The following is a 16,793-nucleotide window of genomic DNA, read 5'->3' as shown; positions in this document are numbered from 1 at the left end:
TACAGACCTACCTAAGTATTTGGGTAATATAAGCTACCCAGTCATGTTTGCTGATTACACCGTTCTTGTAACGAGTGGCAATGCCATTGAAGACCTGGACATTCGTACCTTCATATCAGTCAGTATGGCACAACAATATTGCTCAAATAACGACCTAGTTTTTAACGCTGCAAAGACAAAATATCTCGCTTCTGGACGATTAAAAGAATGCTTGACTGAGCCCCCAGATCTTCAGAGAGTTGACAACACAAAACACTTAGGCCTAACTCTGGATCAAGGCCTTTCCTGGAGCAATCACACCGACCAACTGTGTTCAAGGCTTAGCTCTGCAATCTTTGCAATGAAGAGGATTAAATCCATTGGTACCTCTATCGCTTTGAAAGCCGCATATCACGCTCTGTTCGAATCACATGTTCGATATGGAATAACTCTGTGGGGAAGTTCATCTGCCGGCAACCTTCATCGTGTCCTGGTATTACAGAAGCGGGTTATGTGGATCATGGCAGGACTACAGCCACAAGAATCTTGTAGAGAGGCTTTTAAATCTTTTGAGATACTCACAGTAGTGTCCATATACATCATCGAGGTAATCACCCACGCCTCAAGAGAAAGATTACCAAGGGTTGGTGACGTCAACAGCTACACAACAAGACGGGCAAATGATATATCCCTTCCAGCGCATAGAACAACCCTTTACACCAAGAAGCCTTCCTATAGCGGTGCAAGACTCTTTAACATGCTTCCAGAAAACTTCAAAACATGTGACTCTAAAACTCTGAAGAAAAGACTGCACAGCCTGTTGATAAACTCTACAATTTATAGTTTGAATGAGTTTTTTAATTCTGTTAATGCTATTATTTAAGACATGTATGTGTATGTATATGCATTCATATATTTTCTCCTCATATATATTTTATTTTACAGAAATGTTAGTTGATATCAAATTTTAAAGATATTTTCTCTTTGCATTTATAATAGTTTTAAACTAGTTTACCTACTTCTTGATGACATCAATTTTTACTGCATGTGTTGACTCTGTAACCATTCTTGATGAATGTGTGAATAAAGATATTATTGAATTGAATTGAACTACACGTTGGGAACCACAGGTAGCATATGTCATGTGTAAAGGGCTGAACCAAGGATTAGTCTTGTTCACTTGTACCACTAGTGGTATGCGTACTACACGTTGGGAACCACGGGTAGCATATGTCATGTGTAAAGGGCTGAACCAAGGATTAGTCTTGTTCACTTGTACCACTAGTGGTATGCGTACTACACGTTGGGAACCACAGGTAGCATATGTCGTGTGTAAAGGGCTGAACCAAGGATTAGTCTTGTTCACTTGTACCACTAGTGGTATGCGTACTACACGTTGGGAACCACAGGTAGCATATGTCATGTGTAAAGGGCTGAACCAAAAGGATTAGTCTTGTTCGTCTGGTTTCCCTTTTCAGATAAAATTCAATTAGGTATCAGGATTGGATCTTGTACCAATCCTTCAAAAAAAAAAAAAAAAAAAAAATGGTGCCTGCTAGTAAGAACCCGGTTTGTGGTGGATGTCCAAGAAAAGTGACTAATAGCTCTGGAGGAGTTATGTGTACTGGAAATTGTAAAAATTGGTTTCATTTTGATTGTGCGGGTAAATCTAAGAAGGATTACTCTTTCTCCAAAGGTGAAAAGTCGAACTTTCAATGCAGTGAGTGTACGCAGCAGCAGTTGGCGAAACGTGTATCAGTGAGTAAGCCGCTCGATGCAGTGGCTGATTGCAGGGATGATATAAACTCGTGTGAGTGCTCGGTGCATATTAGAATTCTAACAGACCAGATTTTTGATATAACTCAGAATCAAAAGGATCTTCGTAAACAGGTTACCGATCTGTTGGCCGAGAACGCTAGACTAACCTCAATTTTGACCGATCACTCAGAAGTGATTAGCAATATCTTAACTAGTAATAGTAGTCGGACCTCTTATTCTAGTGCTTTAAAATCATCTCCTAAAAACACAAGCTCATTATATTTGGTAAATAATTCAAATAGGACTGATGGTGAAACTAACATTAGTGAGGTTTTTAATGATGAATTTGATTTGACTCCAGTGGTTAACTCTGACATCTCTTCATGCATAAGCAGACGAAATTCTGTTCCGTCAAACAGCTTTTTGAGGGAAATAACTATTCCAAAGAGGAAGGAAAAAGTTTCTAAGCCTGCAGAAGATCCAATTTGTCATGTTAATGGGCAAACAACTGTGAGGCTTCATGACAATACTCAGTCTCCTAACTCTAAGCAAGGCAGTTCTGTTCCAGTCCCCAATTCCTATTCTACTGTTGTTTGGGGTAAACGGTCACTATCAGAATCAGGGACAATTACGAAGATGAGTAAAGTTGAATCCGATCGTACGGATTTCAAAGTAGTTCAAGCCAAAAGAAAGCGTGGTGTAAATATTGGTTTCAATAAACTGCAAAACCGAAATCGCGCAACAAGAAATGACCAACTCAAAGTTGTCGAGAAGAGTAGGTTTCTGTTTGTATCCAGGTTTGAGGAGGATGTTGACTGTATGGCCGTGAAAAGATATATTAATGAAGGTGCAAACGGTAACTATGAAGTTACAAAACTTAAGAACAGGTAACCTGGTTATAGTTCTTTTAAGGTTAGTGTTCCCGTTACCCTCTGGGATAAAGTGTACGATGCAGATTTCTGGCCAGTTGGGACTTATGTGGCTCGTTTTCGATATAATCAGAAGAATAATTCTCATAATGTTCCTAGTGAGTCTTTTTTGGAATCAAACCATGGTGCGAGTTTGGTAACTTAGGCCTACCAAAGTTTGCAGTTAAGGTGAGTGATCCTAGTCCTTCTCAATCTATATCTGGTTTGAAATTGGATGTAAATTTTGTGCACATAAACACTCAGTCAATTAAAAATAAAGTTAACGAGCTGGATGTTTTCCTTGAGGATGTCAATTGTGACATACTTTGCATTAATGAACACTGGTGTGTAGACGATGAAATATTGCTCTATCAACCAGCAGGTTTTCTACTAGCTGCTAGTTATTGTAGGCCTACTTCATTTGGCGGAGTGGCAATATTTGTTAAAAACACTTTTTTACATGCGTTTGAAGTTGTTGACATCCATTGCCTGTGTGAAATTAAGCAATTTGAAGTGGCTGCGATAGTTTTTCCTACTTTGAGCTTACTGACTGTGTCTGTATATCGTACACCCGATTCGTCAGTCGACATCTTTACGGAGAAGCTGGCTAATCTTATTGACTTTTTAAATAAATACAGAAATTTCAAGATGATAATTGCTGGCGATATAAACATGGATCCAAAAAGTGACGACCCTAAAGTGCAAAACTTTGTTAATATTCTACGATCTCTTGATTTTGTCTGTTTAAATTTCCAGCCCACCCGTCTTACCTTCTGTCTTGATAATTGTATCACTAACCTACACCCCTCAATGCTCACCTGTGAAATTATCCAACCTCATCTTTCTGACCATTGTGCACTACTTTTAAATTATAATATGCAACACCTAACCTCATCTTCTGAACCTTTTCAAAATATTCACTGTACATTTGATACACATAGGCTTTTGAGCAAACCTTGTCTATATAGACTTAAGCATAGGTTAAGATCTGTAACCTGGGATAGCATTTTTTTAACAGTAACTAATGTTGAGTTAGCTTTTCAAACTTTTCTGCAAGTTTTATCTGATTGTTTAAATGAATCATGCCCTCTAAAAAAGAAAAGTCTTGTCAACCATAGTAGGCCTAGATATAAGTCAAAAAGCTTAAAGTTGAACTGGTACACTCCTCTGCTAAGGGAAATAAGGCTATTGCTAGACTTAAGTCATGAAAAAGGAAGGACTGATCCTCAGTGCATGGCAATTCATGGTAGGCTTAAGAAAATGTATAGGCAGGAAATTATTTTGGCTAAAAAAAGAGCAAATGAAAAGTTTATTTTTGAGTCACACAATAAATGTAAAGCTGCATGGAAAGTTATAAACGCTGAAACAGCTCGTGTGCCTAACAAAGCCAAAAAAAAAATCCCAATAACAGCTGATGATTTTAATAGCTTTTTTATTAATGTTGTTAATGTGTTAAAAAATAACTGTGATATTTTAGATGTAGCAAGTTCTGTTGATATGTTGAAATCGTCAGGTATTAAACCCCCTGGCTTATCTAGTTTTAAGTGGACAGTTGTAAATAGTAGAGATGTATATAGTTCTGTGTATAGGTTAAGTAATTCCAGATCAGAAGATGTCTATGGACTTTCTAACTTTGTATTAAAGGAAATATTAGATGCTATAATCTATCCTTTAACACAGCTGATAAACTGGGTGCTTACTGATGGAATATATCCACAGTGCCTTAAAATAACAATAACAGTACCTATACATAAGAAGGGTGACAAAATGAATTTAAACAATTACCGGCCTATTGCCCTAGTACCCGTTATATCAAAGTTAATAGAGACTATTGTGAAAAACCAATTGGAATATTACTTTGAGTACAATAATTTGATTTCTTCATCTCAGTATGGGTTTAGGAAAAATCTTTCAACTGTTAAAGCTGTAGAAAATATCGTATCTTATGTATTGAATAGCTTTGAAAATAAGGAAGAAACAGCTGCTGTGTTATTGGATTTAAGTAAGGCATTTGACGTTGTACCTCATGATGAACTCATTCAAAAATTGAAATATTATGGTCTGGAGAACAATGCTTTGTCTTTGATTATGTCTTATTTGAGCAATAGACTTCAGCTTGTCAAAGTAGGTGACCAGAGATCAGGACTTAAGAGGGTGGCAAGCGGGGTTCCCCAGGGCTCAGTCTTGGGCCCCTTCTTGTTTACTGTCTTCATTAATGATCTCCCTAAATTTGTCCCTGGTAAGGTTGTCTTGTATGCTGATGATACTACTCTGTTATCATCAGACAGAGACTCAAAATTAAATGATGTCGTTATGGGCTATATGAGGGAAAGGTCCTATCTCTGGTTCTCTGCTAATAAATTAACTGTGAATAATAACAAGACCGAGGAAATTGTCTTTAGTTTACGTAATTCTGTAAATAAGTCTGTAAAACTACTTGGTATCAATTTAGACTCAAAGCTTAGCTGGGGAATCCATACAAACCATTTATGTATTAGATTGGCAAGAGTAATATTTCTACTAAAAAAACTAAAATTGTATACAAGTCTTAATCTTGTCATTAGTGCATATTACGCTTTCTTTAATGTACACCTTCTGTATGGGGTTTTACTGTGGGGCAACTCTAGTGGAGCCAAGACTGTGTTTAAGTGGCAAAAGAAAGCCATACGCTGCATAGTAGGAATTAGCGACAATGAGTCCTGTAGGCCATTTTTTTGAAGAACTGGGTATACTTACGCTTCCATGTATATATATATGTATTACACAGTTTAGTTTTTGTTAAGGAAAATCTCGACTCTTTCAATCTTAGAAGCTTTAACCATGAACACAACACTAGAATTAAAAATACAATTGATGTGCAATATGCTAGGTTAAGTAAAACTCAACAGAACTATGCAATAACCGGAGCTAGGCTATTCAATAAGTTACCATTAAGTGCTAGATCAATTTCTGTTGGTAGGTTTAAGAATGTTGTTGCAGAGTGGCTCAAGAGAAAAACATTTTATTCTGTAGATGAGATTTTTTATGCTAATTTTAGTGACTTACAATTTTAAAATTTTAAACTTTTAACATAGATATAGATTGTATTTATTTTAGGCTCTGTAGGCCTACTTAGTGATATTTTTAATATCATATTTGACTTTGTCAATACAATTTTGTAATTGTTGGACGACAATAAAATGATTGTGATTCTGATTCTTCAAAAATTTATTTGAATTGATTAGTTTGATTTAAACCACAGTTTTCATTAAACTGTTGCACTTTGTTAGTTTGATGAATAACAATAAGAACAGTATTGATGTTAAATGCTGGATTTCATGCTTATTTCTGATGTGTTATGTGAGATTTGTCATTTTATTTTCAATCAAAAGTTTTGTTTACAGATTACACAGGCCAACGATGAAAAAACTTTTTTACTAAAAATACCTTATTCTAATGTTTTTTAGGTCGCTGAATCCAAATATGATGCTTAAAAAGCTGTATCACCCACAATTTCTTCACATTTTGAAGTAACATTTTTTTAACTAAGCGATTTCTACAGAGTTTAAATATAATCAAAAAAGTAGAGGTAATGGACTTAAATTGTGTTGGTAGCACTGCTGAAACACACTAAAAGATCAAAAAAGGTAGATTCCATTTGAACGTTAACAGCTGATGTTTGTTTACTGTCAATCTAACCTCACTTTCACGGTTTTTGTACACGTGCTCAACGCAATGTCTAACCGCGGTTGTAAAAACTCTGTTGACAGTTTTTGTTATATTTGTGGTGAGTTTGTGATTAAAAAACACCAAAGAAACATTACGGACTTTGTGAAAAAGGTTTATCGATCATACTTTGGAACTTTACTTGGAGATCAGGATAAATATTGGGCGCCGCATAAGGTATGTTATGTATGTGTTGAAGATCTAAGAAAATGGTCAAAAAAGGAGAAAAAATCCTTCAAATTTGCTGTTCCTATGATATGGAGAGAGCCAAGAAATCATTCTGATGATTGTTACTTTTGCAGTGTTGATGTAACTGGTCACAACTCAAAAAATAAGAAGGTAATAAGCTACCCTAACCTTATGTCTGCCATCCGACCAGTGAAACACGGTCAAGATTTGCCGGTCCCTGAACCTCCAGATGATTTGGATTCCATTCAAACTGAACCATCTTATGATGTAGAATCTGAGTTAGATGAACAAGATGATGAAGAATTTCGATGTATTACAGAAAATGTAGAGCCTAAATTGTTTACTCAGATTGAACTTAATGACTTGGTTAGGGATCTAGGCTTAACTAAAGAAAAAGCTGAATTGCTTGGCTCTAGACTAAAAGAAAAGAACTTGTTGGGTGCTGGAACCAGCATTTATGTGTATAGAAAGAGAGAGCAACAATTTTCAAAGTTTTTTGAACAAGATGGTGATTTGGTGTACTGTACAGACATTCCAGGTCTGATGAATGAATTTGGTGTTGAGTACAAAAAGGAAGACTGGAGGCTGTTCATTGACTCATCCAAAAGAAGTTTAAAGGCTGTTTTATTACACAATGGAAACCAGTACGCATCTATACCTGTTGGTCATTCTGTACACATGAAAGAAAGCTATGAAAACCTAGAAATAGTGCTGAATAAAATAGGCTATTGTGATCATGGTTGGATGATATGTGGTGATTTAAAAGTAACATGTATGCTACTTGGTCAACAAGGTGGTTTTACCAAGTTTCCATGTTTCTTGTGTGAATGGGACAGTAGGGCTAGAGATCAACATTGGTGCAAAAAGAACTGGCCTGCTAGGGAATCTTTAAAACCAGGTGAAAAGAACATTCTTCGCAAAAACCTCGTAGATCCAAAAAAGTGCTCCTACCACCTCTTCACATAAAGTTCGGCCTCATGAAACAGTTTGTCAAGGCTTTGCCTAAAGATGGGCCATGTTTTATGTATCTCTGCCTAAAGTTTCCACACCTTTCAGAAGCTAAACTGAAAGAAGGCGTCTTTGTCGGACCAGACATTAGAAAAATGATGTTAGACCTTAACTTTGAATCGACAATGACCTCAAATGAGAAAGAAGCATGGGTGTCATTCAAGCAAGTGGTTACCAAGTTCTTGGGGAATAAAAAAGATCCAGAATATGTTGCTATTGTTGCTAACATGTTAAAGAACTTTAAAAAGTTAGGATGTTTGATGAGCCTGAAAGTTCACTTCCTGAACAGTCATCTTGATTACTTCCCGGAAAACTTGGGCGATGTAAGTGAGGAGCAAGGAGAGCGTTTTCACCAGGACATTAAACTGATGGAAAAACGCTATCAGGGCCGCTGGAACACTAACATGATGGGGGACTACTGTTGGTCACTTCACAGAGAAGTTCAGCAGGCGACTCATCGTAGAAAAAGCTACACAAGAAGTTTCAAAGAAAAGAGGGAAAGAAAATACAAACCAATCCCAGATGACTAATGGAACCTGTATTATACCACATGTATAACACTTTCAAGTAACCTATTGTATTAATATATTCATAATTATGATGTAACATAGTGTTTCATTAATTTCACCATATACCGTATTTATACTACATAAGAAACTACATAAAAATGTATACTACATAAAAACCCAAATTGCAGAAAAACTATGGGTGATACAAAAAAACTAAGGCCAGATTTGGATTCAGCACATAAAAATCTATAAAAATCAGCTATTAAAGTAAAAAAAGTTTTCACAAAAAAATTTTTCGTTGGCCTGTGTTATGAAAAATATCAGTAAACCGAGCTTTGAAGTATGTTTTCTGGTAAATCGTGTTTTGGAATTCATTTTATGATATGCTTGTCCGCAAACGATAAAACTATAAATGCCATGGGTATTTACTGTTCTGTTATCTTCTGCATTAAAGGATGCTAGAGCAAAAGATACATTTGTTTCTTTTTTCTTATGAAACTCTTCCAAATATGGGTGAGGGATACATAAAATTTCAAATGGTCCTAAGAACAGCTGAATATAAATGTGCCGTTACTGCAGCTGTGCAGTAACAGCACATTTATATGTCGATAAATAATTATTAAGTTCTAAAGCCCAACGATGTCTTTCATCTCGATGTCTTTGTTCTTCTAATCGGAATTCTCATTGCTCTTGTTGCTCATCATTTTCAGTAGCTACACGCTGTGATGCAAGCTGCCGCAAATCTTATAGACGTCAAAACGTCTAAATCATGAGACCTTTCTGCTCGTATAATGTTAGTTAAGGTTTGCAGGTATTTGACTTTAGCAGTACAAAATATATGAAATAGAGAAATAGATTTAATTTTAAAAGAAGTGGATTATGCATCAACTTATATTACAATCAAAATTCCCTTTCGGTTTGAACCTTCATTAATTTATACAACAATTTGATATTTTTACTCTTTGGCATTTCTGATGAAACATCTGCTGTGAGGATTGGCTTACTATGTAAACAATTGTAAACTGTACTATTGTAAACAAATAAATAAAAAATAAATAAATATTGACTTTGTAGCAGTTTTTCATTGCTTGAAAACACAGATAAAACAATGTACCCCAAAACCCCCTGCATACTAAATTTCTTGAAAATTGTTGAAGCCGTTTCCGAGACTCAGAGTATGTATATATATACTCAAACACACAAGAATTGCTTGTTTAAAGGTATTAGATATCTTATAAATTAGTGTATACATACAACACAAATAACATGCATAAATGAAATAAACATCTTCAAGACATCACCAAGACAACAAAACAAAAGTACTTAATTATAAAGTAACTATTTTAGGCTAGTCTAGAGGTCTTATGCAATAATAGTAGCATTTTATAAACACTACTAAAGAATGAATAGAATAAAATAAATTTTTTTAAGTGAAACATTAAATTATCTACTAATATAAGATGGGCAAAACAAATAAACATAATTTTAAATAGTTAATTGTTTTTAAATTATAGATGAAACAATATATTTGTTTTCTTTTACGCAATACAAATTTTTCTAGTAATTTAAATTATGGAAAATGATAACACTTTCCAGCTCATTGTGTTGGTTAAACAACATACCTCAGGCACAAAACATATATACAGTATTAGCAATAATAAACAGTACTGAAACTGAATCAGCTGTAGTTACCTTCTCGATCAGCTGATTCAATTGCTGATTGTTGCCACAGCTCATTCATTACTTCTTTCTTATTTGAGGCAAATTTTTGCTAACATGGAGCTAACAACCGTAGAGAAAGTCTTTATCATAGAGCATTATTTTCGCTCATACGGAATTGGACGTGCAGGTGGGCCAAGCTTGTCATACACTGCATTACGTTTTCAGAAACATTTCCACAAAACCTCGCCTAGTAATGCTGTGATTCTTAGTGTTGTTAAAAAATTTCGAAGAACAGGTAGTGTTCTGACACAGCGAAAGGGCTTTTCAGGTCGCCCAACTACTGTTTGTACAAATGAAAACCACGGAAGAGTGTTGCAGCAAGTGTTACAGGCACCAAAAAGAAGCCTAATGTGAACTTCTCTTAACACGTTCGCTGCTAAAAATTAAGTAATGTATGTTGCTAGAGGCTAATTTTTTTTTATTAGTATTCACTTACCAATTTAGTTGTTGTGACACGGGTTGGTACAGAAAGGTCATCAAACACCAAAAGAGCCGAATTTCGCCATTTTGAAAACGTGCAGTAGATCTACCGCACACGCTCCTGGGGCCAGTCTCTCTTCGAAGCGCGCACCGTTTTCCTTATTGTTTTTGAAAAACAGACCACTAACGATTGTTTATAATAATACTGGGAACAAATCACTTAGTATAACTAAAAATATATTGATAAAAAACACTAAAAACTACTATTTACAACCCAACCATCCTCCCCAAGGTACGCTTCATTAGTCATGGAATTGGTCAAAACAATGTGGGACACACAACCCAGGCTGTCCATCACATTCTAAACACTGCCACATCACGTATTTCTTTCTGCCATTTGCATAGCAAACTCTGCACCTCTTTTGTTTACTTCTCTTTCCACAAGCCACTTTTTCTGTAATCCATGAGGGTACATGGGGGACACGGCGACGCTTCAGAGGTCGAGGAGGCTCGGGAACGTCCGGGAGTAGCTTGTCAATAACCTCCAGACGGAAGTCGTACAATGGCATTTTGTTTTCTCCACTTGATGTGCGAACTTCGTTATAGAGATAGTGTGCATTCACTAACATCATCTGAATTACGTGGACAAAAATCTTTTTATACCACCGCAGTGTTTTCCTTTCGCAAGGATAATATGACATCATTTGGTCACTGCGGTCCACGCCTTTCATAAAATGGTTGTATTGAACAATTGGTAGTGGTTTTAGTCTCTCCAAACCACCTCGATTAATTGAATTCACCATGTCATTTTCAAATTCAGTGGATATGTAAGAGACAACGCGTTTGTCTTTCCATTTGGCGACAACAACACTTTCGGCGTAGCGGGCGATGGTTTCACCCTTTTTCAGGGTTGCCGATTTGACTTCAGGAGATACGTATTTTCTGTCCAGCCGAAGAGTTCCAGTGCAATATGTATTCCTACGGAGCAGGCTTGAGGCAAGAGTAAAACTATTATAATAATTATCCATAAATAAACTGTGGCCACAATTGAGTTTCCCTTGCATCAGCTTCAATACAACATTGGCTGCATGCCCCTTACCACCGTAATCATCTAAAACTCCGCAATACATAAAAAAACGAAGTATTAGGCCATGGGGGTCACACAAACTGTACAGTTTGATGCCGTACTTATGGCGTTTCCCTTTTATATATTGCCTAAAGTACAACCGTCCCCTCCATAAAACCATTCCCTCGTCAATGCACAACTTTTTTTGAGGATAATAAATTGAGTCCATTTTATTGTTGAAGTAGTCAATTAGAAACTGTACTTTAGAAGCTCTGTTGTTTGGGTTAGGGTACCTTTCAAAATTAATGCATCGCAAAATAAGCATGAATTTGTCCCTGGCCATGAATTTGGGGAAGCACGTTGAAAACAGCTTACAAGTTTTCCAATAGTCTTGTATTCGGGGTAATTGTAATATTCCCATGTGCAGCAATAGGCCAATAAAACATTTGAGATCCTCCACGGTAATGTCTTTCCATTTATGGATTCGTGAGCCTGGGGTTGTAGTAGGTCCACAGAATAACTCCAACGCGTATCTATTCGTAGTAGCCACAATGCCCTCCAAAAAAATCACATCCACCAGCAACAAGAAAAAATTGATTGGGGTAATCTCATTAGGCAAAGGGACTAAAAACTTTTCCTCTTTTGTAAACGGTACATCTTTCATACCTATAGTTTGAGGACTCCATTGTGGTGGTCTTACGTCATAGTCTGGGTCTTCGACCTCTGACTCATCAGTCTCGTATTGTTCATCGTCGAGGTCCGGAGCATAACCAGGGACACCAGGGTCGTCTTCATAATCAGAATCACTATTAGCCACAAACTGACGTCTATTCTGGATTCCACTAGTTCCAGGAGGCAAATCCATGTCTATTGTATTATAAGAATAACACTAAACACACAACAAAAACGGTAAAATTTGAAGTAGTCTAAAAACTAACCACAAAACGCTAACTGAGAACGGCGACCACAAAAACGCGGGAAAAGTATATCCCCACGAGCGGCAAAACGGACAACCATACACGACGAGTGCTGAGAGCACACTGACTGGGTTTCTAAACAATGGCGCTGTGCAGTAGATCTACGTCATGCGCGCCTGGCGCGAGGCAGCCGTGCAGTAGATCTACCGCAACCGCATTGAACGTGTTAAACTGAATATTAGCAATACGTCAATGCAAAGAATGTTCAAAAACATAAGTGGTTTTCCCTACAGGATACAAACTGTACAACCTTTGAACTGTAGAAACAAACTAGCCAGAGTTCAGTACTGTGCTTCAATGTTAGCAATATGCTATGAAAAACCTGAGCTTCTGAGTGGTGTATGATTTACAGATGAATGTCATGTGCACCTTAATGATTTCATAAACAAGCAGTAACGCGTTTCTTTGGATTTTAAAATCCTGACATTGTTGTAGAGAGGCCACAGCATAGTTAGCGTGTAACCATGTGGTGCGCTGTGTCTGGGAGGGGTATAGTGGGACCATACTTTTTTGAAGGCAACAATGGAGAGACTCTTACTGTAAATCAGTATCGATATTGGACCCTTCTTGACCGTTTTGTGAGAGACTTCAGGAGATTTTGTCGAGCACCAAACCTGTCATTAAATTCACAGTAGTTCCAGCAAGATGGCTCAACCAATCACACTGCCGTTAACAATATTGCTTTCCTCCAACAAACCTTTGGCAACCGTCTAGCCCACTTCCCCGATCTTACAACACCGAACGCCTACGTCTGAGTATTGTTGAAAGAAAATATTTTCCACGAGGACCCACCATCTACCATTGTTCCACTCAAATAAAAAATAACCATGTGCATTAGGAGAATGGAATAACCCCTATTCATAAAAATGATGCAAAACATACAATAACGGTATGAGTGTTGCCTCAAACTGAACAGGGGTCATATTGAACATGTTAATACCTGAGTTCAACCGATTGTTCTTCCTTTGACTTGTATTTATTGGTAGATCTATATGTAATGTTACTGTGTTTACCACAATAAAATATTACCATTTCAGTACTGTTTATTTTGGCTAATACTGTATTTTAGCAAAATAATAAAATTTGTAAATCTCTGTGTTTTGGTATTTTTTATTTCATCCATCCAGATATGTACAGAAATATTATTTCACCAATGAGTTCAAAACAGATTTAACCCTCCCATGCTGTAGACAGATATATTCCAATGATGGACTTTGACAAAAATGCCAAACACGATAATGACCTAAATTACACAATGTGACTCTTGCAGAGTTTTTTTGTACACAAAAAGTCTTTGGAATGGCAGGTGCAAGCTCTGTGTTTATCGCGGTCGACTAGAAGATATTTATTTTTAGACAACATAGATTCCTCGGCAGAGGGAGGAGGGCGCCCTTTGACTAGCTCTCTCCACCTGCTCAACTGTTTTGTGCATCTTACATAGCCTTAACCAAATACATCCCTTGTCTGCACAGATCATAAACATATCTACAAAACCTTGAATAAGAAAAAGCTCTAATGATTAATAGTTTATATGATTTTTCAGTTTTATTAGATTGTAAGTTAAGTATGAATGTGAATTTAGAATAAATTAACAGTACAGTAAATAGTCATTTTAGAATTTTATCAATAAATACGAGGGGGTACCCAAAAGTAACCGGAATTGTATTGCTGGCAACCGGCAGCGTGTAGTACACATTCCTGCCGCTAGGCGTGTGTCGCGCAACCCATTGCGAGCTCAGTGACCCCAGTTCCGTTGTCCTAGTGCATTCTGTTCGTTCGTAGTGACTGTTTTCGCTAACTCTGTTTTGTTCTTGTTTCGTTTTTTGTCATGGCAAGTTTAAGTGAACAACGTGCAGCTGTGAAATTTTGTTTTTATTTGGTAAAAATGCTGCAGAAACTATTTTAATGTTGAATACAGCTTACAAAGATGATGCTATGGGGAAAACTCAGGTCTACGAGTGGTTCGCTCGATTTAAAAATGGCGACATGTCGATTGAAGACAAACCTCGTTCTGGACGTCCATCAACCTCTCGAACGGACGAAAATGTTGAGAAAATTCGTGAACTTGTGCTCACCGATCGTCGACAGACAATTGAGGAACTATCAGAGAGTAGTGGGTTAACTTTTAAGAAGATTGCGCAACAGTGTTCGCCAGAAAAGACCCGATTTGTGGCAGACTGGAGACTGGTTCTTCCACCACGACAACGCACCGGCACACACAGCCATCTCAGTTAGGCAGTTTTTAGCCAAAAACGGCATGGTTCCGCTGCCCCACGCACCTTACTCGCCTGACCTCGCTCCATGCGACTTTTTTTTATTTCCACACATGAAAAGAGGCTTGAAAGGTCAACGATTTGACAGCGTTGAAGAGGTTAAGAAAAAAACGAAGCTCGAGCTTGCAGCCATTTCTAAAGATGACTACAAAAAATGTTTTGATCAATGTAAATACCGTTGGGACAAGTGTATTAGTTGTAATGGAGATTATTTTGAAGGAGATAAGGTCATATTGTAAAAAATTTGATAATATATAATTTTTATAAAATAATTCCGGTTTTTTTGGGTACCCCCTCGTATACTAGTATTAACTAAAATGCTCTGTTTAATATTTTTGTTGTGTTTAAAAATTAAATTTTAACTTAAATAGAAATATATTTTATAGATGTCTTGGCGTTAAAGGAAGTATGCAATTCACTAGCGGCATGCAAAGGGTTAAAACATTATCATAAAAGGTCTTGGTGAGTACCTGCACAGGCAAGGGGGTGGAGGGGGGAGCCAGCGCACTCTAGGAGAAAGTAGAGACATCTCAACAAGGAACGGGAGAAGTTCTGGCCTCCCACAGCAAGACTAAACAAACCGAGCCCTTCCGCCAACAGGGAAACCTGGTCAAGGTAAAGTACTGTATGCACTAGATCCAAACTTTAAGACTTAGAGAACACAAATATTTATGGCATATTTTAAGCAAACAAAATATCTTTGGTTTACATCATTCTATTATTCAGCAGCTAATGATTGAAGTTCTGCTATATTCAAGTGTCGGTCACCGCTGTTAATCTGCACACTAAGTCCACAACTGGTCGGACTGGTCAGCCAATTTATCTTTACTGAACTGACTTACCTGCAGCAGTTGGTATTATGACAACAATACACAATGAACACTTAACAATAACTTACCAAGTCTAGAAATATCTGTGGTGATAACATACTATCTGATCATATATGAAAAATACAAGTAATCACTCAAATTAAAATTAAATTTGTAATTTCACCTCACCACCTTAGTATGAATAGCAAAACAATCAGCAAACACTGTTAAATGTACTACCAGAAGAACTGAAGATCACAACTGCTCTACAACTGAGAACTGATTAGCTGATAAAGAACCTACTACTCAGTGATTGAATAGAACACTGAAAGAAAACATTATACTTATCATTAAGTATTGATTTCAAAATATGAAGTGTTACTAATTACCAAGATAGTGTAAATAAAGAAAGTGTCTATTGCCTATTATGATATATTTAACAAAATAAATGCATATAGATAACAAATACATAACAAAAAAATTTAGATCAAATAGTTATAGCGGAATATTAACAAACCTGAATTACGTTACTCTGTGCCTCCACCATTGCAGTGGCACTACTGACTGCCATCGGAACATCCCTCAACCTCGGCTGAATGTACACATTGACCACAGTTGTGACTAAAGCAGAATGTATCTCCATAGAGTTTGCTCCACCTGTAAGTCATAAAAACACTTGGTTTGAATCTGAGTGGTACAACTTCGTGACTCTGCCATTGTAGTGGTAATACTGACAAACATCGGAACATTCCTCAACCTCGGCTGAATGTACACATTGACCACAGTTGTAACTAAGTAGAATGTATCTAAATTGTTTTTGTTCCATCTATAAATCATAGAACCACTTGATGGATTGGTCAAAGAAACACTTTATGTCTTGGTTGTCAAAGAAGTGCTTCAAATGAAATAAGCGGATTCTGGATACTATGCGATCTCCAATTTCAAACTTAGCCTTCCCACCTCATGGAGTTCTCTGAAGCGGAAGCCTTTTAGTCCCTAGCTGTTCATGTGATTTCCATAGAATGCAAAAACACAAAATCAGAGGGTGGTGTCCTAAAACACCAACCATGGCTGAGTAGGACTCATTGCCTCTTCAGTGGAACAGGAGGATGTTCTTTTGAGTTTCTCTACCGGCCTGGGAGGTTCCACTTTCTCCTCAAACGGTAGGGAGCTGAAGGGGTTGGTCCAGGCCTTATGGATGCTATCTAGCACCTTAAGGTCATTAACGACCCTCACAGTACAAAACCCCGGTACATTATTGTGTTTGGTGTACACTTATGTGAAAGTCACTGGTCTGTGAAACGGTGGTTGGCTTGGGTAGAAGTTGACAGCATCAGTGTATTCTCTTGTAAAAGTGTACTAGACCGAAACATCCACTTTGCTTTTGTTGTTTCTATTACTAAAAATTCACTTGATTTATGTTATTTATATGTTTTACAAGGAACTTATTATTAAATTATGACCATAATA

General features: G+C 37.0%; 1 protein-coding gene across 1 annotated transcript in view; it reads right to left on the bottom strand.

Annotated features, from left to right (window-relative positions):
* LOC124363753 (TELO2-interacting protein 1 homolog) overlaps window positions 1-16,793 on the bottom strand; it is a 127,879-nt gene that overhangs the window by 69,799 nt on the left and 41,287 nt on the right. The window contains exons 10-11 of the mRNA XM_046819014.1: window positions 15,841-15,980; window positions 14,985-15,120 (exon numbers count right to left, since the gene is read on the bottom strand). Of these exons, the coding sequence (XP_046674970.1) occupies window positions 14,985-15,120; window positions 15,841-15,980 (276 nt within the window). The remainder of the gene's footprint in view (window positions 1-14,984; window positions 15,121-15,840; window positions 15,981-16,793) is intronic.

This window comes from Homalodisca vitripennis, chromosome 5, assembly GCF_021130785.1.
Source record: "Homalodisca vitripennis isolate AUS2020 chromosome 5, UT_GWSS_2.1, whole genome shotgun sequence".
Classification (NCBI taxonomy): Eukaryota; Metazoa; Arthropoda; class Insecta; order Hemiptera; family Cicadellidae; genus Homalodisca; species Homalodisca vitripennis.
This window is presented reverse-complemented; position numbering and strand designations above follow the sequence as displayed.